This window comes from Leucopleurus acutus, assembly GCF_964270905.1.
Source record: "Leucopleurus acutus genome assembly, chromosome: 7".
NCBI lineage: Eukaryota > Metazoa > Chordata > Mammalia > Artiodactyla > Delphinidae > Leucopleurus > Leucopleurus acutus.
The window spans coordinates 9,952,541-9,975,274 of record NC_139150.1 but is presented as its reverse complement, the minus strand read 5'-3'; the positions used below and the strand labels follow the sequence as shown (position 1 = coordinate 9,975,274).

General features: G+C 40.6%; 1 protein-coding gene across 4 annotated transcripts in view; it reads right to left on the bottom strand.

Moving 5' to 3' along the window:
- The window catches only part of MAPKAP1 (MAPK associated protein 1), a 231,594-nt gene that overhangs the window by 89,542 nt on the left and 119,318 nt on the right, over positions 1-22,734 (bottom strand). For all 4 annotated transcript variants that reach the window (XM_082842752.1, XM_082842754.1, XM_082842753.1 and 1 more), the window contains 2 exons: positions 19,819-19,995; positions 4,510-4,619 (listed from right to left, as the gene is read on the bottom strand). In XM_082842752.1, the coding sequence (XP_082698878.1) occupies positions 4,510-4,619; positions 19,819-19,995 (287 nt within the window). The remainder of the gene's footprint in view (positions 1-4,509; positions 4,620-19,818; positions 19,996-22,734) is intronic.

Genomic DNA, 22,734 nt, shown 5'->3' with positions numbered 1-22,734 from the left:
TTATAGATCAATATTTACACCTTACATGAATTTTTAAGATATAACTTGAGCATCCAATGCTGTCATCATTAGCCGTCCCTCAGATCAGAACCTCACATACCCTGTGGTGGATGTTCACTCCCCTCTCTGCTCCTAGCAGTACTTTAGGGAATAGTGTTTGAGAAGTCCTAGACTAGACTATCTCCTTGGTGACATTCTAGGGGTCTAGTGAAAACACAGTAAATTAGCTATCAATAATGTGGTCTGTAACTCCAAACAGAGATGTTAAGAGGGAGTTCACTTGACAAAGCTAACATTTATCTTTCAAATTCTAGGTGAAATTTTGTACGGGAAAAGTAGGAATTAATGTCGTAAGTCTTATTAATATTGTAAGAACTTTTCAAAAAGGATCTTCAGACTAATACAAATTTGTCCTTCACATCAAAAGGCAAGAATGGACAGGGGTGAGAAAAAGTTGATATGCTTCTGGTTCAATCTCTCAGCAGATGATAATGAAAAACTCCTCCATTTTATAATAACAACAAATATTGAAATAGAGCCATACAGATCACTATTCTGCTTAGAAAATCCTACTTCGAAGCCTTCTCTCTTTTGTAGACCCAGAGATACCTCTATTTCTGCATCAGCGTTACAACTGAATTTAGGTCTACCTCCATTTCTCAAGTGCCTCTGTCATACCCAACATCATGCTTCAGGAGGCTGGTAAAGGTTGGTGTGTAATAACATTTTAAACAACATCAAAATACTAAGAAGCTCAGAAGGTCATCACTGATTGTGAGGATGAACTTGATAAAAGGAGAACTTGACAAACTAAGGCCTTTACTCACTAAACAACAGGTTAGTGTATTTTGCTGGTTAAATCAAGGGACCTGACAGGCTACTCGTCATTATGTTAAAAACATACCCACCCAACTGTTAAAATTAGTAAAGAAGTTTCAGCTAATTCTTCTAAAACTGGATTCTCCATTTACAATTTTCTTAAATCATGGGGACTTTCTGCCAATGCAAGTAGATTCCAAATGTCAAGTAGGTCAGTAATAAAATGAAAAGCTAGAGAGAGACTTTTAAAAGAGACATTTAAAAATGGGCTTAAAAAAATAGGACTTGGGCTTTCCTGGTGGCACAGTGGTTGAGAGTCTGCCTGTCGATGCAGGGGACACGGGTTCGTGCCCCGGTCCGGGAAGATCCCACATGCCGCGGAGCAGCTGGGCCCGTGAGCCATGGCCACTGAGCCTGCGTGTCCGGAGCCTATGCTCCGCAACGGGAGAAGCCACAACGGTGAGAGGCCCGCGTACCGCAAAAAAAAAAAAAAAAAAAGGCCTTAGCAGAGAACTGACTGGGACACACTATGAAAAGATTACTGTAAGTTCAGTACATGAATATTAATAGAAAAAACCCTGCAGTGTTCATAAATAGTTATGACTTGATGAAATAATTACAAATAATGCAAGTCAAAATTTTAGATCAGTTGCAAGTATCTGTAATGATATTCTATCCATAAAAAGCAACAATATTTTAAAACCCTAGAGGTTTCCATTGACAAAGCTATTTACCTAAACAAAGAAGAATTCTTTTGCTCAAATATCTATCACCTTCTGATTTTCTACAAATGACAATTGGTGAGGGAATGCCAGGGGGAAGGGCAACAGAGTATTTAAACCCTAGGCCAGTCATTAAGCCCACAGCTTGATTTAATAATGAAATAGTTTAAGTTCTCAATTTATTATTATTAAACAGAGAGTTGTATGGTCATTCGGGAAAAAAAAGATGAGAGATGTTAAAGGTTTGTTGAGTAAGCAGCTAGAGTCACTGTCAGCCTATGAAAGGAGTTCTGAAATCCTGGTCTAATACGACTAACCTCTAAGGCACAAGCAGTGTGAGAACTCTTGACCCCACATGGCACATGCTATCTAATCTCAAGTGCTATTTCTCCCTTCTCACTTAAATTAAATAATAGTAGCAAAGAGACAAGTGCTGTTCTGCACTCAATCAGGTGAAAGCTGTTTGAAGAGAGGGCTAAGCCAGACAGCGGGGCATGGCGGGCACCTTCTTGCAAAGACTGAGCGGGTCACTGTGGTAGAGGCTTAGGAAGTGCAGGATGAGTGTCTCTAACCTGGCATCTCCTGACACCAAGTTCATGACTAAGTTCATGTGTCATAATGGGTAAGTAATAAGTATTTCACAGCCAACTGTGAGCAGTAACAGACTTTTTTTTTTTTTTTTGAGTAAATGTACTTGTGTTTCTTTCTATGACAGAAAGAATGATTTTCCCCTTCATTAATCACCCTCCAAAACAAGTCCATTCCACAATACAAAGTTCCAAAACACAATATATACCCTGCCTTTACCAAGTTAACCTTAAATAAACATCTTTTCCAAACTGGAGATAATCCCTCTATTTCATGAGACCAGACTTAACAAAGCAATAGAAAGAGCTTCTTATTTTAAAAAGCTTTTTGGATCAAGAAAATGGACAGTAATTTATGTAAATGCATCAATCTCAATTGACTTCTCTAGTATGAAAAGGAATAAATAATGCAGATGACTGTTTTTCAGACAACGAGTCCTAACTCTTTGCCAATGATATGGCAAAGACTCTGATGGAAATGGCAGGGATGTGTACACAAAGGTGAACATAAATAAATGTGTGTATGATAAACGTGGTTGCTGGAGATGGACACAGATAAATAGGTAGGCAATTGGACAGGGATGGCTGGAGACGGAGGGAAAGACACTGGTTCAGCTGTATCCCAGTGAGTTCACAGAGCTTTCATGATCTAAAAAATGTGCGACAGCAGAATTCCTATTAAGAAGGTTAAAAAAGTCCTACCTCCTCTTGGGCAATTCAGAATAAAGCTATCTCAGAATATAATAAATATGTCATAAAATACACTATTATATAAAAAATTTAGGGACAAAAACAAGACGAAAAAACCAGGATCCTAAAGGTAGAAGAATGCTTATTTAACACCTTTAAATATCTGAAACTGTTTAAATGCTATTAGATTGGCACCTAGAACCCTAAATTTCTACTTTCCCCTGGGAAAGTAGAGGCTATGCCTCTTCAATCATCCCTTAAATGCAAAGAGGTTTGACCCCCATGCAATGGATAAAAGTCACCCAAAAAATGAACAAAAGAGGTGTTTGGAAAAACCAGAACACCATTCATCCCAGCTAACGACTTGTTCATTATGAGTGATGATGGATAAAGACTTCTCATGCTGAGATGAAATCAAGATTTATATGCATTGTTTCCTCTCCCAACTTGTGGGAAGATCATCATCATTTAATTCTATCTCTGCGGCCAGTGATGGGCATCCAGAGAGCTGGTTATCAAACGGTGCAGTCAGCTGGCAAAAGCCGAAACGTGCAGTTGGCACATCTGGACGGAGCCGCCACAGCCGAGGGTGAACAATGACTCCTGGCAAGCATCCAAATTGCTTGCAGACGCTAGCAGGTCTCATCTACAACCGCCCCTACCAGCATCTCTCTCTCTCTCTCTTTTTTATGAGAATCAGATTTTCATTGCTCCATTCAATTGCTCTCCTCTGCCATTTTTTACAGCTCTTATCGTTCCCTTGGAATATGGCCTTGAGACAGCTCAACCGTGTCCTTCACTGTGTTATCTCTTCTAACTTTTATTAAAACTTCAGCTTTCATCTGAAGATAGCTAATTAAATCTGGAACAGATTATATTCCTTCCCTTAAAAGGAACACAGAACTATTTTCCTCAACCCGAGCCATGCTTTTCTTCCCTTTCCGAAACATAAAATCAAAGGTGTTTAAGAAGTCTCATTTGCTTACAAAGCTAAGATAGCTGACATGTCATAGATAGGTTGATTTATACTAAAGTTGTCTACGGTGTGATATATCTTTGAGCTATTTCTCAAGATAATTATTTCTCAATATTGGGAATATTTTCTTTTCTCATATCCTTTAAATATTACAGCTAATACCACAAGCTTATTTTCTGTATAAATTGAGGAATTAGCGATTAACAGCTACTTGTGTCAAGTGATTTATCTTAAAAAAAATTTTTTTTTACAGTTGCCCTCATTTTGCTAAAAATGAAAAAATGTTTTCTTTTATTCTATACCCCAAACACTAGCAACCAGAAATTTCCCCCATGGAAAACTACATGAAAACATGAAATTAAAAGCAGTGCTTCAAATTTAGGGTTAAATCAGTTTTCCAGACAGCTTTACGCCAACTAATAGTTAGCTCAAGTAGCTTTGCCTTAATCTACTGCAAATTAATGATGAAGCTTCCATAAGTGACATGGACACATTCTTCTCACATATGTCTGACCCAATCCCTTCCTTGGGCCCAGGGGCAGCTTAAAATCACTCTTCTGCTGTACACTTGCTATTGAACCCAGCAATGACATCTGAACCAATCCAGCCAGCCATCAAACACCCACCCATACCCACACCCACACCAACACCCACACCCAGCACTTTTAACTAAGGGTTAAGCTTCTGTTGCCAGAGTATGATTTAACTGTCCCACCTGAAATTTTCTGGGATCCTTTTCTTCGCTTCACTGCCTTTAGCAAGATTTCTTTCATGGTGACCTTTGTGTTGTCCACCTGAATAAGGGAGAATCCATGAGCAGCATTTCTGTAGGAAAAGACAAACATTAAATCAAGACCAATATTCAACCAAAGGGATGTTAATACTGAGTTTCAGTTTGAGTAAGTGTACAATCAAGTGTCAATTATTTTAAAAAGGGTTAAATAAACAAACTTCTAACACGAAAGAGAGAGAGAGAGAGAGAGAGAGAGAGAGAGAGAGAGAGAGAGAGCGAGCGCAGGCTCGAGAAAAGCATTCTAATATGAACGGTTCCAAGTGAAAGAGAGGGCAGAATTAGGGAAGATGTTTCTATTTATCTTAAATTGAATCCAATTGGTCTGTGTGGGTCACTAGTACCATGGCTTCCTAGTGTTGGTTCTCAAGCGAAATCCTGCAGCAAGGACTAACAAACGATAAACTTGGCTTGTGTCAGTAGATGTCACTGCAGGCAGATACTACCATTATATTAAAGCTCATGGAGCCCTGGAGGGAAAATGGGGGGTGGATATGATAGCCCAAAGCAATTTAGAATAAGGAAAACAAAGACTCTCCCTAACTGGCAAGCAAATAAATAAATTAATAAACAAGCATTAAAAAAAATACACAGTCTGTGTACACTTCAGTAGTAATGTTTTAATCTACTTAGTCTTAGAAGGTCAAGCAAAATATTAGCTGAAGCGTAAATAATTACGACAAAATAGTAACACTACTTATAAGCTTCTAGCCAATCACACTTGGGGTGGGGGGGGTCATCTAGATAAGAAAAAACTGGTAAGGAACAAGTAGCCTTAAAAAAGAAGCCCATCCCTGGGTGAGGAATAACTTCACTACGACCGTTAACTGCAATAGGAGGTATCACAAATACTACTCACTATGCTTGGGCACTGAAACAAAACAGGCCAATTCCAAGCAGCTCATGTAACAAATGGGACCCAAGTTTCCAACTATGGAACATGGGAATTGCCACAAGGAGTTTGGTTGCATTCCCATTTCCCCATAAGAATCTCAAAGCGGAACACAGCCAAAAAACACGGCAGAACTTCATACTGACAAGAAAACTGAAAGAAAAGCCAAGCCCCAAGCTAAGCCATGGAAAAGCTTCCCAATGGTAGGACAGGCTGGGAAGGGGTCTTAAACCTAGTTTGGACCCAACCAGGTGGCTGGCTTTCCAAGGGGGCTGGGGGCTGATCTCAAAACCAAGGGCCCAATTTGCTTCTCTAATACAAAGACATCTCCACACCCCCTCCTCTCCATACGGCTTGCTGTTTAATCCTTGACATTCCATTTGTTAAAAGGCAAAAGCCGATGCTGGTCTAGCCAGCACGATCATCCATTTTAACTTGGTCAAGTTTTGCTCTCGAACAGCAGGCCTGAGAACTGTCAAGCTAATTTTACTGAACACTCTGTTACTGAATCATGCCTGAGCCCCGGCCGTTCTTTACCTCAGAAGCTGGACCCCATCCCAGAACAATCTTTAAAAGTTTATTTTACTGATCAAAGCAAAATAAGAAATAGCTCTTTTTTTTAAAACTATATTTAGGGAGCGAGGTAGTAAGTGATGCTCTGGCAAGAGTTCTGAAATGTAAAGTGCCTTGTGCATTTATAAACTTGCGGGTATTTGCTCTGGCACTAGGCCAGTGTGTGTTTGGAACAAATGCCAATCATTCGCGTACAGACTTGCCTTCCCCTGCTTTCTCCTCGGAAGTCAGTATGCGCTCCATCTGTGACAATATGCTGGGCGATGGATGAGTAGGACCTAAAAGGAACACCAGTTCTTGGGTACTCGCAAGCTAGTATTGGGCTAGATCTCCCAAACTTCCATCTGTCCAGGTTCCACCTGAACTATTTTAGATTTGAGTCTGCTTGTAAATTGCTTACATTCTCTCCTAATCTGCTGCTGGCTGATAGCGTTATTTCCAACCAATACATTTATCTTTTCAGCGAAGGCAGACTAAAAGCTCAAAAGGAAGCCTTGTGTTTGGACTAACTTCCATAATTAAAAGTGTCCTTTGAAAAGATTTTTGAACAGAGGAAAATCCCTAGTCTGTATTTTTCTGTCATTTTACCCAAACATACCTGGGTGACAAGGTTAAAGCATGTGGAGGAAATCCCTGGCACTTATCATCCACAGGCATTACTGATAAACTGTGTGGTGGAGGAATAAAGGATTACCTTCTGTATTTTTTCATTACACTTTTCTTTTGTTACAGAATACATAAATCCATTGTGGCACAATGTAATATGTATCACCATGCTACACCTGCGGACGCTTCCGAGCGGCTGCCATGTCTGTGCAGTCAGGAATGATAAGTGAACCACCCGTGAATGTTAACGATAGTGATCATTCTGAGGTAACTCGGCTCTCCATCTTCCTTTACAGCCTCTGTGCTGAAGCCAGGGTAGCAAGGTTCATGAGAGAAAAATGAAAACAACAGTGAAGGGAAGGGGCATACTCGGCACTCGGAATGTGCCTTCGCGGGTGTGCGGGATCTCACTCTGGGGCTCCGTTTCGGTGAAAACGTGCACATTTAAAGGAGAAAGAGGTTGTGACCCACGTCCTGCGCCCTCAGCCAGACTTAATGAAAGTTTCCTCAGGTCAGCCTCGCACTCCACTCACTCTTCTCCCTCCAGACGGACGCCAACCTTGGATCTTGTCCCAAGTCTACAGCACTTAATGTTTCTAAAACACAAGAGTACAGGATCTAAGTGGTTCTCAGAATCCATGTAGGTGCAACTGTTAAGCTGTGCTCCCACTTAATAAATGGATATGGAGACCTGCTACCACAATTTTCAGCTTGACTTCCAAAGAGTCTGGGTTTTATGCCTCATTTCTTCATATCCAGGATTTTTTATGGGCTTTCTACAATGTCTATGGAAATACATCCTGTAAAGGCACTTTTATTTAATGTTGGGCACTGGGTCTGAGACTGAGGAGACGACAATCTTGGGGGACCTGGGGCAGCAGGCGGGGAGAGCGCTAGCCCTGCGTCCCTTCTTCATGGCACTGCATTTCAGTCTCTGGGTTGTGACCTGCGCCGGGGATGACCAGCCCTTGGACAGACAGGCAGATGGATGGACAGACAGGTGGGCTGCAGACCCACTCTCAGCTAGGAAACTGCTCCTCCCCCAGCTCCCCTCGTGGACAGACAGCTTCTTTTCTGCCAGTGCAGGGCATTCTAGGGGCACTGGAAGAAGCAGCTGCCCTTCCGCAGCTCCTTGGGTTGTCCGTGCTGGGTCCAGGATGAAGCGCCACCTCAGGGAGCTGACTGAATGCTGGCAGGAGTGCTTCAGTCAGTTCCAAGTTAGGTCCTGTCAAGTCTCGTAAACACTGAAAAACGTATGGGTATTTTAAAAAGAGATTACTCACTTGAGGAATTCAGCTCTGTCCCAGTGCAAAGCCACTCAGTTACCAGAGGGAAGTTTTTATACCAGCATTAACCTAACACAATGAGCATTTCTGCACTAAGCACTAAACTAGAGGTGGCGGTGGACAAAGAGAGAAGTAGGGGCACAGGTCTTTATCTGAGAAGCTTAGATTCTATTTATAGGAGCAGAGCTGGAATCGGAACCCAAGTTGGAAGGCAACATATTGGAGAGGAAGACACATGGGTTGGGAGTTAAATACCTTTTGGTTCAAATCCTGGCTCCATGACTAACCAAAATGTTGTCTTAACATGTGGGAACCTCAGCTGTGGCCACGAAATGAGGAGGCCATGTCCCTACAGAATTGCCAGGAGGATAAAATAGACAATGAATGCCAAGCACCTGGAACTAAGGCTGGCAAACAGTAAAAGGGGTTTACGATGTTCCTTCTCTTGTGTTCCCCTGTCCCAAGTCATCACCCCAAGAGAAGAGGCCCCATTCAGCCCATTTCCCCCAAACCCCCAGGAGATACTGCTTATTTGGGGGAATGGATCTCAACCTTCATTGCTCATAATTGATAACAAAGGGCCATGAAAATGTGCAATTGGCTGGGCATGGTGGCAGCACTGGGACACTATCAGTAAGCAGCCCCTGGCCCAGGCATCAAAACCCCCCTGAAGCTCAAAGCAGGGCACCCTGGGCTCCGGTTTTAAGGTTTTCCTTTTTGAAAGAGTAAACCAGAGAAGTAGGTACGTTCCACCTCGGCTTAACTCAGCTTTGGGTGGGGATGGTGGAAGTCAAAAATCATGGTGGGCTTCCCTGGTGGCACAGTGGTTGAGACTCCGCCTGCTGATGCAGGGGACACGGGTTCGTGCCCCGGTCTGGGAGGATCCCACATGCCGCAGAGCAGCTGGGCCCATGAGCCATGGCCGCTGAGCCTGCGCGTCCGGAGCCTGTGCTCCGCAACGGGACGGGCCACAACAGTGAGAGGCCCGCGTACTGCAAAAAAAAAAAAAATCATGGTGATAATGCAGAGAAATCCAGTGAGATTAATTAAGTGTCTGCTTCTGCAGAGTACAAGATGTTATTATTCAACAATTACAACAATAATAGTAGCATCTACTACCTACTGAGCACTTAGTATGTGCCAAGTGCTGTGTTAAGCCTTTTAAATCTGCATTAACTCATTCTACCCTAAAATAGGCACTAATAAGTTATATCCATTTTGCAAAAACTGAGGCTGGAAATATTAGGGAATTTACCTGAGGTCACTCATCTATTAAAGATCCTATTTTGGATTCAGAAATCAACAATACGGTCCTTAATCCAAGTAGCACAGTCCAGTGGGAGAGAAAGACAAAGAAGCAAACAAAGAATTACAGCTCTGCATGATAAGCACAAAGATGAAGGCAAGCCCAGAGTGCTGCCAAAACATAGGGGCACTGAACCCAGCCGGTAGGGCTGAGGGGGATCAGAGAAGCTTCTTAGTGGGGAGGTCTCAAAACATAGCTGTCATTTAGCTCTGTATCATACTGAAAAAATGGTGGCAACACCAGAAGGCAGCAGAGCACAGCAAGTTCTAGAATAGAGCCTGCTTTGGAGTCCCAGCTCTGCCTTCCTTGGGTAAATGATATAATCTCTCTAACTTCTAGTTTTCTCATCTACAAAATGAGGCTAATTCTTAGACTATAAGATTGCTGTCAGGGCTAAATACTTCTAAAATAATTAACATAATACCTGTCATAAAATAAATGTTTAATAAGCAATAGATAATAACTATCAGCTTTTCTTCATACAAAGAAGTGATATATAATGATGAGAAAATGACTTCAGTCAACATTTACTGAGCACTTACTTTGTTCATTTAATCCTCCCAGAAAAGGTAGGTGTTATCATCAGTCCCATTTTATAATGGAGGAAATTGAGGTTTGGCAAGGTTGAGACACATACCTGGAATTACGCAGCTAAGAAGTGGAGGGACCAGAACTTGAACCCAGGTCAGCCAGACACCAAAGCCTGTGTTTTAAACCTCCCTATGGCCAAGGGAGTTTGGGGGGACTAAGGGGAAGAAGAGACTTCCAGAGAGCGTATCTTCCAGATTGGAACCACTGCCCAATCTATGGAAAAGGTCAACTCCCACTGTAACAAATTCAGTTTGATTATAAATGTCCCAGCTCTTAGACTAACCATATGACCTACAAGACTGCTTTTTAAAAGCCCTTGGAAAACGTCCTGGTTTCCTGAGCCACAGTATCAGTTTGTGAAAGTGGGAAAAGGCTGCCAAGAGTAGCACTCCCTCCTCCAGTCCTGACCAGTTCATAATCGTGATGAAGACGTACTCCTTTGGTTCCCAGCCTGTTCTGGTCCCAATTCCATGCATGTTCATTTTTGAGCATTTCAAGGTAGAAAATGAAAATATATGAGCAAGAGAAAGCCTTATAATAACTGCAGCATGCCTGCTTTAAAGGAAGTCCTTCGGGTATTTCTTTATCCATAAAGAGAGTTTACACTAGTGGGAATGCCACATTTTGTTTCCCCTTGCGCTGACAAAATTTTTTTTTTAAAGATCAAAGCGTATTGTGTGAGTATGTGATATTTGACATTGGACAAAGTACTCTTTTTCAAAAGAGACATTTTCCAAAAACATAACTCACTAGACTAATGGGCAGTGAGAAGCCAAAATGACTGCCCTCCGCCTTCTCCTTGTCTATCTTTGCCAGAGTCCTTGGGACTTGCCAAATCCGGTCATGCCTGCTTAGCTTGCTCGACTGATTGTGCCAGAAAAGAAAATAAGACACAGATGTATTTGAGCTCTTTGAGATGCCAGTAAGAGAGACAGCTAATGGCTTCATTTCGACCCTCCCCTTCCAGCTGGGCACAGGTGGGGGATAATGAGGTCCCTCTCCCTAATCAAACTCAATTATTTACTACTCTATATAACCGCAAAGACACTCACATTCAGTTCAGAATATAAAACACACCGTGGGCTACCTCCAACCACCGCCACTGGGTATTTATAACAAACTCAAGTGGCTAACAGTTTGCCTTGGCAGGAGTTTAAGTGTGTAAAGTTTTGCAAACTGTTTCTGTTCAAATATGTCCTGCTGAAATGGGGTCCCAGGCGGGGTTCCACAACTGTCAGGTCAGTGAACTGCATAACATCTGAGAATGTATTCACCACACAGTGCAGACAGGATCTGGAAATCAAAAGCTTCGTTCTATCGCACCCTTCTGAGAAGCATCACGGTTTTTTCAACAGCAAGACTGACGCTGTATTAATAAACATTACAAGTCACTAGCCTGACAGGTACATAGCAGCAGCTGACAGACTCCAACACAAGCTGAGGGGAGAACAGAGGAAAGCAAAATGAGACATAGTAACTAAACATGGCCAAAGGGGGTGGATCATGAAACAAATCACATTAACATCAGAAATGTGAGTCCCAAACTTTTAAGATATATAGCAACCAAAGCAACAATCTGGTATAATTTTTGGATACCAAAGTAAGTTGATGGCTATCTAAAATATGTGCTTTTATTGTAGGAACAAAGTTATCCTGGCACAATCTCAACAGACAGACATTCCAGTGAGCAAAACATACATATTTAGCTTGTCTGACCTTTAAATTCTTAGAAGTATGTAATTAATGCTTTCCATCTTTATTACTTACTCCAATATTTCTGTCACTTTAAATAGACACAAAGAAAAATCTTTTCTTTTCTCTAGACAGTAGCTGTTGCCATAAAGGAAATCAAGTCACATTTACAAATACAAAATTAAACAGGCTGCATATGTTACACTTCCATACACGAGGACAATCTAGACAATGAAAATGTTTGCTAATACAACAGAATGAAAAGAAACAACACACAGTCGGTCCTCTATGACTCAAGCAACCAATAAATAACTAGGATAATTTATACCCATGTTGTCAGGCCTGGTTACAAAGAGCACAGGCATCTTATTTTATTACTTGCCCTATTTTAGCTCTGCCCCTTACCAAACTGCATGACCTTGGGTAAATAACTACCTGTCTCTGATCCTCAGCTTATATATTATAAAGATACGTTGCTTATAAGGAATAAATGAGATAATGGCTACTAGGGGCACCAAACTGAGTGTGCAAAAACGCTCATTTCTTCCCCTCACCCCCACTACCTCCTCTCAAGACCATTAAGGCAATATCACATTAAGAGTACGTGAGTTTTCAAACTAATGATATCTTTTCATAACGGTCTGGTCACTTAGGGTGTATGGTGGAGATCTCATCAAGAATGTATACTAAAACCACTGAGACCCTTTTTTGAAAGGCCCTCATACAGGAAAGAGCAATGAATCTAGGGCATGCCTCCTAAAAAAGCAGCTAACCTTTCCCTTTATGCAGAGCCAAGAGAAGCCACAGCAGTCTCTGGGAGCTCTCTGGGCCACACTGACTGAGGCAGCCCAGCTTCTGGTACAAGATCCTCCAACGTCTACCCCGTGGTCCATCTCCCAAATAGCAAAATCCTAACTGGATTCTATTTGCTCTGCAGCTCTTGGTTAAATGACTCCTTTCCCACATCCACCTGACATACTAAACATTTTAAGTAAAACACATATATAGGAGGGCAATTTAATTAACTGACTTCCGATCTAGGAAGATTCTGTCCGTTTTATTGTTTTTGACTTTTCTTCCCTTAAAGCCCTTCTTCCCCACCCCAGAGTAGGATCCCAGTGTGAAACATTAATGTCAACACATGTAACGCAATGACACCACCCCAGCTGCTTTTGTCACTGCCATTTTTAAAATCAACTCAGTTTCACAAATTCTGATTGAATTAGCCCATGCTGGGGGATAGGAAGAGATGGACAATGCAAGTTCCTCTCCTGTCCACTGCAAGATCTCATTTTCATTTTCCCTTGTCCTACTGTCTAAAGGCCTTGGCGTGGTCATTGTTGGCAAGGAGCACTTCTTCAGATGCTGAAAACCAGCTGAGATCCAGCTCTTAACTAGTATTAGGGGCCACCCTAATACCTCTGTCCCCTACGTCTCCCCTCCCACACTCCTGACAGCCAAACAACTTCAACGCTTCGGCTCAGAGTAGCTACTAGCAGTCAGCAAGCTAGGGACTCCTGTTTATACACACATTTGCTCTATCCAAAATCAATCAAGAACAATGGATACCTTAGAAATCCGCTTGCTGATCTGCTAAAGGAGGCCATGTCCACTAACAGGCTCCTAATTTGCACTTTGTTAGAGTAATCCATTCTCCGTCCCCTAACGACAACTCTATTTCCAGGGGTTTCCTGGGGCCCAAGGGCCTGGGAGGGCAAAACCAGCCTAGCCCCAACTCAGTAAGAATATCAAAAGGTATCCAGCTCCACACTCTTTTCCACAAAACACTTTTCCAATTAGGGATTCATTTAAGTTAACCAGCTCCTGTTTTTAAATGTAAATCATTATACAATGTAATAAGTCATTATCTCTGCATGATGGAACAAAGAGAAATTTGAAATTTTCTTTTATATGAAAAAACAGATTTTCTAATTTTTCTATTCTGTCTTCCATAAGATCTTACGGAAAAACCCGAATGAACTTTTGAGCCAACCCAATCTAATGGACATGTATTAATTGTGCAATAAAAAATAACCCAAAGAAAAGTTAAACCCCATATACAACTTAGTGTAAATTATTCAGGCTGATAAATCTCTGATAAAAATAACAAATAGCAACTACATAACACTTCCTACACACTAGGGTCTGAACTAATTTTCTCATAGCAGCATTTCCTACCTGAGGTTCATGGACCCCCTAGGGTCAAAAGATGCATTCACAGGCTCTCTTGAGTTTCAGAATTTAAAAATTTTGCTTTTAGTTCAATGAAAATCATGTACATATGATTTGCACTGAAAAGCAAAATTTTATACAGATATATAAATAGATGTATATAGTGACTTATATAAGCAATAGATAGATAGATATGGATATAGACCATTCCCAGTCTTCCATGTTCCTCATTCTCCATCCAGCTGGGGGAGCCCTGAGTCACTGCTTGGAGGAGAAATACCCAGGAGTGCCACCTGACCTTCATTAGACAGATGTGAACAAGAAATAAACATATAATAAAGCCAGGGTCAACCAATCTAGCCCATGTCCATTCATTTACGTATTTTCTATGGCTACTTTCGCATTATGATGGCGGAGTTGACCCACAGAGACTGTATGGCCTGCAAGCCTAAAATATTAACGATCTTGTCCTTTATAGAAAAAGTTTGCCAACATGTGGGATAAGCTGGTGAGATTTGGGGGGTTGAGTATCCTAGCAGCTGGTTATTTAACATCAGTAAGCGACTTAGAAAGGCCAAACGGCATCAGTGCAAGCTATATGCCAAAACAGTTTGTTGAATAAGGAAAAGTGACAGGAGAAGTGTACACAAGACTCTTTACGGAACAGACTTGCTGATCTCTGAAGAATTCATCCCCTGCAGTAGGCAAGTCACACTGTGCACAGGACAAATGAGGCAGAGAGCCCATCTATGAACAGAACCAACTGACAACAGCAGAAAGTAAGGTGACCCATCATCCTGGTTCACCCGGGACTGAGTGGGGTGCTCTTGGACTTAGGACTTTCTATTTTAAAAGTCAGTTCCCTGGTGGGGAAGGGATTCCGGGCTTAGTGGTTAGGATTCCGGGCTTTCACTACCGTGGCCCGGGTTTAATACCTGGCTGGGGAACTAAGACCCTGCAAGCTATGCGGCGTGGCCAAAAAACTAAAAAAAATAAAAAAGGGAAAATCCTGGGTAGGACTGGCATAAACTGGTCATCCTAGCAGAAATGTTCTTTATTTTTCCAATTAAAAAACATTTAAAATTTGGGGGGGAGTGCACTATAAATCAATTGGCCCATTAAAATAATGGACTAGTACCTAAAAATACATTCATTGTTTAAAAGGACAAATAATATGATAGTCTGATGTTTCATATGAAAATCAGAAGATTCAAGTTGACAAGTAAAACAATTAACATCCATTAAACCCCACATCAGTGATTTAATTTCAGCAAAATATCATCTGTTGCATTAAAGTTGTTAATTTTTATTTTATTAATGTTATAGTTTTATTTGCATTTAATTTGTAATTTTTTTGGATTGCATAAAGACATGGAATTTATAGCTAGAATTTTACATTTGTATGTGTTTAAGTAACATTATAATAAAACAAATTTGGGCAAACATTGAAGTTCCAGGAGAATTAATTTTCCTTTAAAAGAGGTCTGTACATTCCTTACATTTAAGAACATTCCTCACAACAAATCCATGAGGTAGTAATTACCATCCTCACTTTACAGATGAAGAAACTGAGACCACAGTCATGGAGCAAGTCACTAGTGAAGCTGAAACTTGAACCCAGGCTAGCCTAAGTTCAAAGGCTGTGCTGCCTCATTTGGAGTAGGGAAAGATGGTATATTGGAGACTCCTGGTTGAACGGTATGAGGGCCTCTGAAAAACAGAAGGCAACCTGGGGCTTCATGGTATTCAAAAGGCAGAAACAGGGCTGTAGAAGAGGTTAAGTGGGCTCAGAAAGCAAGGTGGGACAGAAAGCTTGCCCAAGGGCCTCCTTCTCCCCGAGCAGCCCGCAGACACCTGAAGATTCATTCGTTCATTCCTTCTCTAGGAAGCCCTGTGCTAGGCGCAGGGATGGGTTAGGCAGTAATGCAAAGATGGTTCAGGCGGTAATGTGAGCGATGGGCAGCGGCAGATGAAGCTTCGCTCACTCACTCACCTGCTGCTCACCTCCTGCTGTGCAGCCTGGTTCCTAACAGGCCGCGGACAGGTACCAGTCCGCAGCCCGGGGGTTGGGGACCCCTGTCTTAAAGGATGTCTGCCACAGAGGATGTCTGCAGATCTCCAATGTCCACCCCTGTCCGTGTTCAGCAAAAGTTATTCCAATTCAGCCTTTACTCAATCCCTCTATTTACTCCATTACCACCATAGTAATGGAGCTATGCTGGGTGCTGTGGGGCACTAATGATCCAGTTCTTGCCCTCAGAGGATTTTTATTAATAATAACAACAATTGCAGCAAACACTTATTTAGATAATGCTTATTTAGGCTAGGCACTGTTCTAAGTGCTTTGCACATATTAACGCATCCAATCCTCACAACAGCTCAATGAGAGATGTATTATTACTACCCTCATTTAACTGAGCCGTAGAAAAGTCAAGTAATTCATCTGAGATTTCACACACACTAGTAAGGGCAAGGTCAGAATCGGTACCCAAGAAGTCTGGCTCCAGGAGTCACCATGCTCTTGAACTTTGGCCTTAAGACAGTGGGATTCACTTGAATGACTAGACCAATACTTGATTCCCCTACCCACATCCCAACCATCAGCAGGGTGTTGGAAAAAAAGTGGACTTTGAAGTTAGGCATGGGGTCAAGTCCAGGCCTGAGAGCAGTACTTCCCAGCCTCAGTTTTCATGTCTCTAAAATGGTCATAATAAAAACTGGGCTATTTTCAGATTAAATGAAATAACATATACATAGTTGGCCCTTAGTAAATACTAATTCACTTTCCATTGTCAAACCTAGCTCCTTCTTCCTGGTTCAGTGCAGTGTCTATGCAGCCACTTCCTGCCCATTCTGCACTGGGAGAGAGATGCAAAGAGGAAAGGGAGGGAATGAAGAGAAGGAGCAATGGTTTCACTTCTTTTGCTGGCACTTCACTCTCTGAAACTTTGGATACGTCCCTGGAGACTCCTAAAGGTCTGCTCTGTCCTGCATTTGCAGGAGACATTTTTCTAACTTGGAATTTAGACCAGAAAGGTGAATGGGAGGTTGTTGAACCAAAAAAACATACACAGGGCAAATGGTTAGTAATTTGTACTATTTCATCAGACAACTGAGAAAAAGAAGAAAGAGAAAATGTATTGACATTTGTTCTAAATGCTCACATATAAAGATTTTGCTTGACCTTGTGTTTTCAGAAACACTCCAGACATGTTGAATAAACTCCTGGACTTCAGAATAAAAACCGGATTGACTGTGGTGTGTGTGTTTGGGAGTGAGAGTGCAGGGATGGGAGTAATTCAGGAAAAAAAAAAGTATCAGGTTTATTTAAAGCAGTTGTTTTCCCATTCTCTCTTCCCATTCTCTGGAAGGTAGGGTTCACAGTGAGACACTGTGTAGCCTTAGATGCTTCTCCTAGGAAGGTATGCGCAAACCACCCCCAACCTCATTCTACTGAAAATCACTGATTTTAAAGCTCTTGTTTGAAAAAGGACTTTCAGATCAAAAGACTGCTATGATCATATGTTAATATTTATGTAGTAAAAATTATGTGCTAATGAGAACAATTCTTCTAGTGATTTATTAATAAACAATAGAATTTCAAGCAGAAACTACTGACATTTCATTATATACATCTTTTTTTTTTTTTTTTTTTTTTTTGCAGTATGCGGGCCTCCCACTGCTGTGGCCCCTCCCGTTGCAGAGCACAGACTCCGGATGCGCAGGCCCAGCGGCCATGGCTCACCGGCCCAGCCGCTCCGCGGCATGTGGGATCCTCCCGGACCGGGGCACGAACCCGTGTCCCCTGCATCGGCAGGCGGACTCTCAACCACTGCGCCACCAGGGAAGTCCCTATATACATCTTTTAAAGTAAAAAGAAAAAACTTCTAATGACACCTTGTAATGGTAAGACTGAAAAGATGGTTTTATGAATTTTATTTGTAGCACTGTAATAGATACCTCTTCAGAAGGCTATATATGTCAATACAAAGCGAGAATCTGAAGATGTTTCTACCCTGATCAATAATCCTATTCACAGGGAATTATCCTAAGGAAGTTATTCAACAGAAATAAAAGGGATATAGATAAGGACTATCATTATAGAATCACTTGTTAAAACCAAAACAAGGAAAGAATCTCAACATCCTCTGACAGGCATCCATATCACCCCATACATTTTTCTGTTGTATTGCTCATCACAGTTGAATGATCTGTTTGACAATTCTCCCCCCACTAGACAGTAAGCTCCATGAAAACAGGGGCTGTCTCTGTCTAGATTTTTTTGAAAAATTCAAGTACTACTTTATTAAATGAGTTATTTTATATAATATGAACATCAATATAATTACAATTGTAAAAAATTTTTTATAACAAGGATGAACTGATTTTCAGATTTCCAAATCAGAGTCAACTGTACATTTACACAGAACTGTCTTTGCGTGAAGTCCAGAAAGGAACAGCATAAACATGAGGGTTTCTGTAGCCCCTTTATTTTTGCTGATCAACAGTTTGTTAGAAAAGCAGCTGCAGGTTTTTACCTAAAGTCTGAGACATTACATAATAAATGCAGATTGTAGGAATTAAGAACAGATATCAAAATACTTGTAATATAATGTTAAGTAAAAATAACACAATATGTACGCTAGAACTGAAACTGTAATATATATACATGTGGAAATGATTATACAGAAATGAAAATAATTATACTGGGATGGAGGAATCATTGGAAAACTTTTAAATTACTTTAATATTCTTTAAAGTTGTTGTTTTAGTGCCTCTGAAATGTAAAAAGAAGGAAAATATGTGATGTTATATACACCAAACATGATTTCAGGGTAGGGATGAAATGGCAATAATAAAGCTTGAGGAGCCACCCCCGGCTCACTCCCAGGCACACAGATTTCTTTCTTTGGTCAAGGGTAGAAACACCCAAAATACTCATATATCATAGGTAACATAATCCTATTTTTAGTAAAAACCTGAAACAAAGGCAATATGTTTTTAAAAGATGGGGGAAAGTCCTCTAAAGCAATCGCTCTTCTGGATAGTGAATTTGCTGGTTACTAACAGCAGGGGGTGCCAAAGGGATCGCTATTGCTCCCAGGAGATGGCCAGGAGTGGGACTGTCAGGGCCTCTGTTAGAAGACCTTAAGCTGAGAAAACGCTGCAGGTTTTCCCCTAACAACCAGGACATATGTGTAAGACTCAGGTGCTCTACAGATGTGAATGGACAAAAACTACATTTTATTTTAACTAACTTCTAACTGATATTTAGCATCTCCTTGAATTATGAATGCAGTCAACAAACCACAGTCATATGAGCAGTACTGGTGACTCTGTCATGAACAGAAACCACAGATACCATCATAGCACATTACAATTGTTGCAGATTTCTCAAATATCATTTACACTTACCACTACTTTGAAACAAGAGACGTCAGGAGTTACTGTTAGACCTGCCTCTGGATCTTGTCATTTAATGTATTAATAAAGCCAGTACATATTACTATATCACAAATTTGTTTAATAATTTGATAACTATTTAAATATAATGGAATTCTTTCGTACTCCTGTGAATTTCACTCTCTGCATTTACAAACACTTTTCTGAGAAGGGCTTCTGTAGGCTTTACCTGACTACCAAAGGCACAGGAAAGATTAAGAACCTCTGCTCAGTCTAATGGAAGGCAACTAAGAGAAATCAAATTTGATTTGAACAAAGTTGGAGAGAAAAAGAAGTATTTTAAGTCACAAAAGAGAAGTGGCTGCAATGCACATTTTCAGTTTGGATTCCTTAATGAGAAAGAGGGAAACCCCAAATTTGTCCTTCATAGGCCCCAAAGTACCCCAGTATTTCCAGAGGTCTGGTTCCTAGACATGACATTCAAGATATACCTAATACAATTTGCTACTGCAAAGCAGTCTGCATTTAATCCAGGTGCAGAGGCACAGAATACAATGCAAATGTTGTCCCCAACATCTCTCTGAAAGTAATCATTACATGTTGACTCTCCAGATACCAAATATCATTCATTTGATGAACAAAGCCAAAATCAAATCCAAAGTACTAGAAGGTAGAGGTGAGATACTGAGATAAGTAACAGAGTCAATACTTACATTCGAACAAAGAGCGACTCTTTGGATGTCAGACCAGGAGATGAATACTTTTCAACCAAGGCCAAAGTACTGAAGCCAAACTTATGAATGGGCTCGTTGGAATCCAGTGGGGGGAAATCTGTGTCAACCTCCCCATCATCCTCGGCAATATGCAGGCAGTAGGCACTGACATTATCACTGTAAGAAAAACCAAAAAGGTAAGTGAACACCAAGGTGAAGGAGGGAGGCAGAGACCAGAAGCTATGGTGTACAGCAAACTGGGACACTACTGTTTTTTACCCCAAAGCCTGGTAATACAGTTAGATCTCCCAAACCCTACTTCATTTGATAAAGAGAAAACACATGGCACCGCAAAGGGGGAGAAAAACAATGTGAAAGGAGAACATTTATACTGCTCTATTCTTTCAACAAATATTTACTGAGCACCTGTTAATAGATAAGACCCAGAACGTAACCCCTTCGATCAAAGATGAGATTGAGTATCAGTCCTCAAAGGAAGCTTAGAGTATAGCAGGGGGAAAAGCTTAGAGTATAGCAGGGGGAAAAAGTAAGCACTACATTAGCTATAATATTTATAAATGTAAATAATATAATAATAATAAAATAAATATCATAAAAGAGTGACAAAACTGTAAAGGAGGAAAAAATTATTTGGAGGGAATCAGAGGTCTTTGATTTATGTTCAGGATTAAGAAAATATCTATGCTCTAGATCAGAAGAACTCAAGGTAACCAAGACAATCTTTACAGTTCTCCTTTCTCTGAAGAATATCAGGTCCACTTGGCAGGATCTGATTCCAACCACCAAGGACACTTAACAGAGTAAAAGCAAATGATGCAATTCATCCTGACGCAGATACCTAGCCTTCTCAACTACTTCTGGACTTGTCTCACTTCCCCAGAACGTCCAGTCAGTACTCCCAGATTCCAGCTTTGCCCAATTTAGAATTAACACTCCTTCTCCTTTGGGGGAAATAAAAAGTCAATTTGCTGAAAAAGGGTGGGAAACTATACTAACATAAAGAAAAATTAAAACTGGAATCAACTTAAACACTTTAAAATACCCTGCACCAAAGTTGAATTGTGAAACTGCAAATCTGCTAGCATTCAGAAGCATGAACCTAATAGTTCACAAGGAGGTAGGATTCTAAATTCTGTGGCTTAAATCTGGAGTTTTAATTATATGATTGATGCTTAAATTAATTAATTGCAAAGTGTATGCTAATTGTTTAATTGGTTGCTTGATCTATATAGATCATTTTTTGAATTAAATGAGTTGATTTACAAAGTTTATTGATTGGATGTGACAATGAATTATTTCACTGACTACCTGATTTGCAATTTTCCCAATTAATTCACAAATCTTTAGCTGCAACTCTGCTTACTGAGAGAGAGCCTACTTCAGGTGATCTATACTCAGTCTGTCATGACTAAGAGATATTTATTATATAAAATAGGTAATAAGGACAGATTTAAATTAATGGGACCTGTAAATTTACTAAATGGATGGATAACAAGAAAGTAATCTGTCTATGTTTGTCACTATAAATTTCATGTATTTGCAATGCTGTTAAGAAACTTAAAATTCATCTCTGAATGGTATGGGAAACTTACCAATCTTTGCAAAAGGTTACCAACTTCAACACAAAACACTTGTAGAAGGAGAAGAAAGCCCTTTAGATGAGGAAAATATCATGGCGTAGTAGCTAAGGGCTTTGTGTCCAAAGGGACTTGAGTTCAACCTAAGCCCCATTGCTCATGGACTATGTGATTTCAGAGAATACGCTTCGTTCCCTTCAGATTCCAATTCTACAGAAAGGGTACAGTCACCTAGAGGGGGTTTTGAAGTTTTGATGAGATAATATATGTAGTGCCTAGCATATAACAGAGGTAAAAAAATAAATGGTAGTAACTATAATAAAGTCAGATGGAAAATAACATGTATAGTTAGGTCAACCCTTAAAGACAAATTGTGGATGCATATTAGAGCAACAAAGCAACAATGAAAGTGGGCAACATGTTCTATGTGCAAACATCTGTAACTGGAGTGAACATGTCCACCGTGCTCCAGCCTTGGGGCCACTGAGCCTCCGGGATTTTATGAGCAGGGCAGACACTGATGAAGCAAGCAATGGACAGCACAGATTATTTACTGCCGTGTAAATCATCCTGAGGAATGTCTGTGAATCCCTAGCACCACAGAGGTTTCAAGGGCAAATAATAAGTCTATTGATCAAAGCAGAAAGCCAAACAGTGGCATCAGAAGAATCCTGCTTTGATTGTCACAGGACGCCCCCAAATCTCCTCCGAACAAACTCAGCAAATGTCACAGCCTAAGCTCTGAAAGCCAAAAGACTCAATGTGCCAAGTGCTATTATTCCCCCCAGTTCTTAAATATAAAGTGTGATATCATTTATTCATTCAAAAAACATTTGTAAAGTGCCTACACTGTGCTATAGCCTGTCCTGAGCACTGGGAACACAGCAAGGAAAAGAGTGAATAATCCACTCTATGTTTCTGGGTCCTCAGTAAAGTTTAGCAGTAAACAGTGCTCCACCCCCTATCAACCCTTAATTGAACATCTAAGGGGAAAAAAAATGACTAAAATTCCATATTCTATACATGGATATTGGTTCCTTTGTTCCTTTACAGGGGAATCATTAATAAAAGAAGCTACTGTGATATTCTGACTTCTAAAACTGCTTCAGGACTTCAAATTAGTACTAGTAAAACAGCCATTAGTATCATTAGCTACATTTATTGAGTACCACGTGCCAGACACTGGGCACAGTGGTTTAGACACATAAGCTCACTGCATCTTCCCATCAGCTCTGTGAGTCCTTTATTATTATTTCTATTTTACAAATTACAAAACTAAGGCTCAGTGAAGTTCATCTTACATGCAAGATTAAACAGC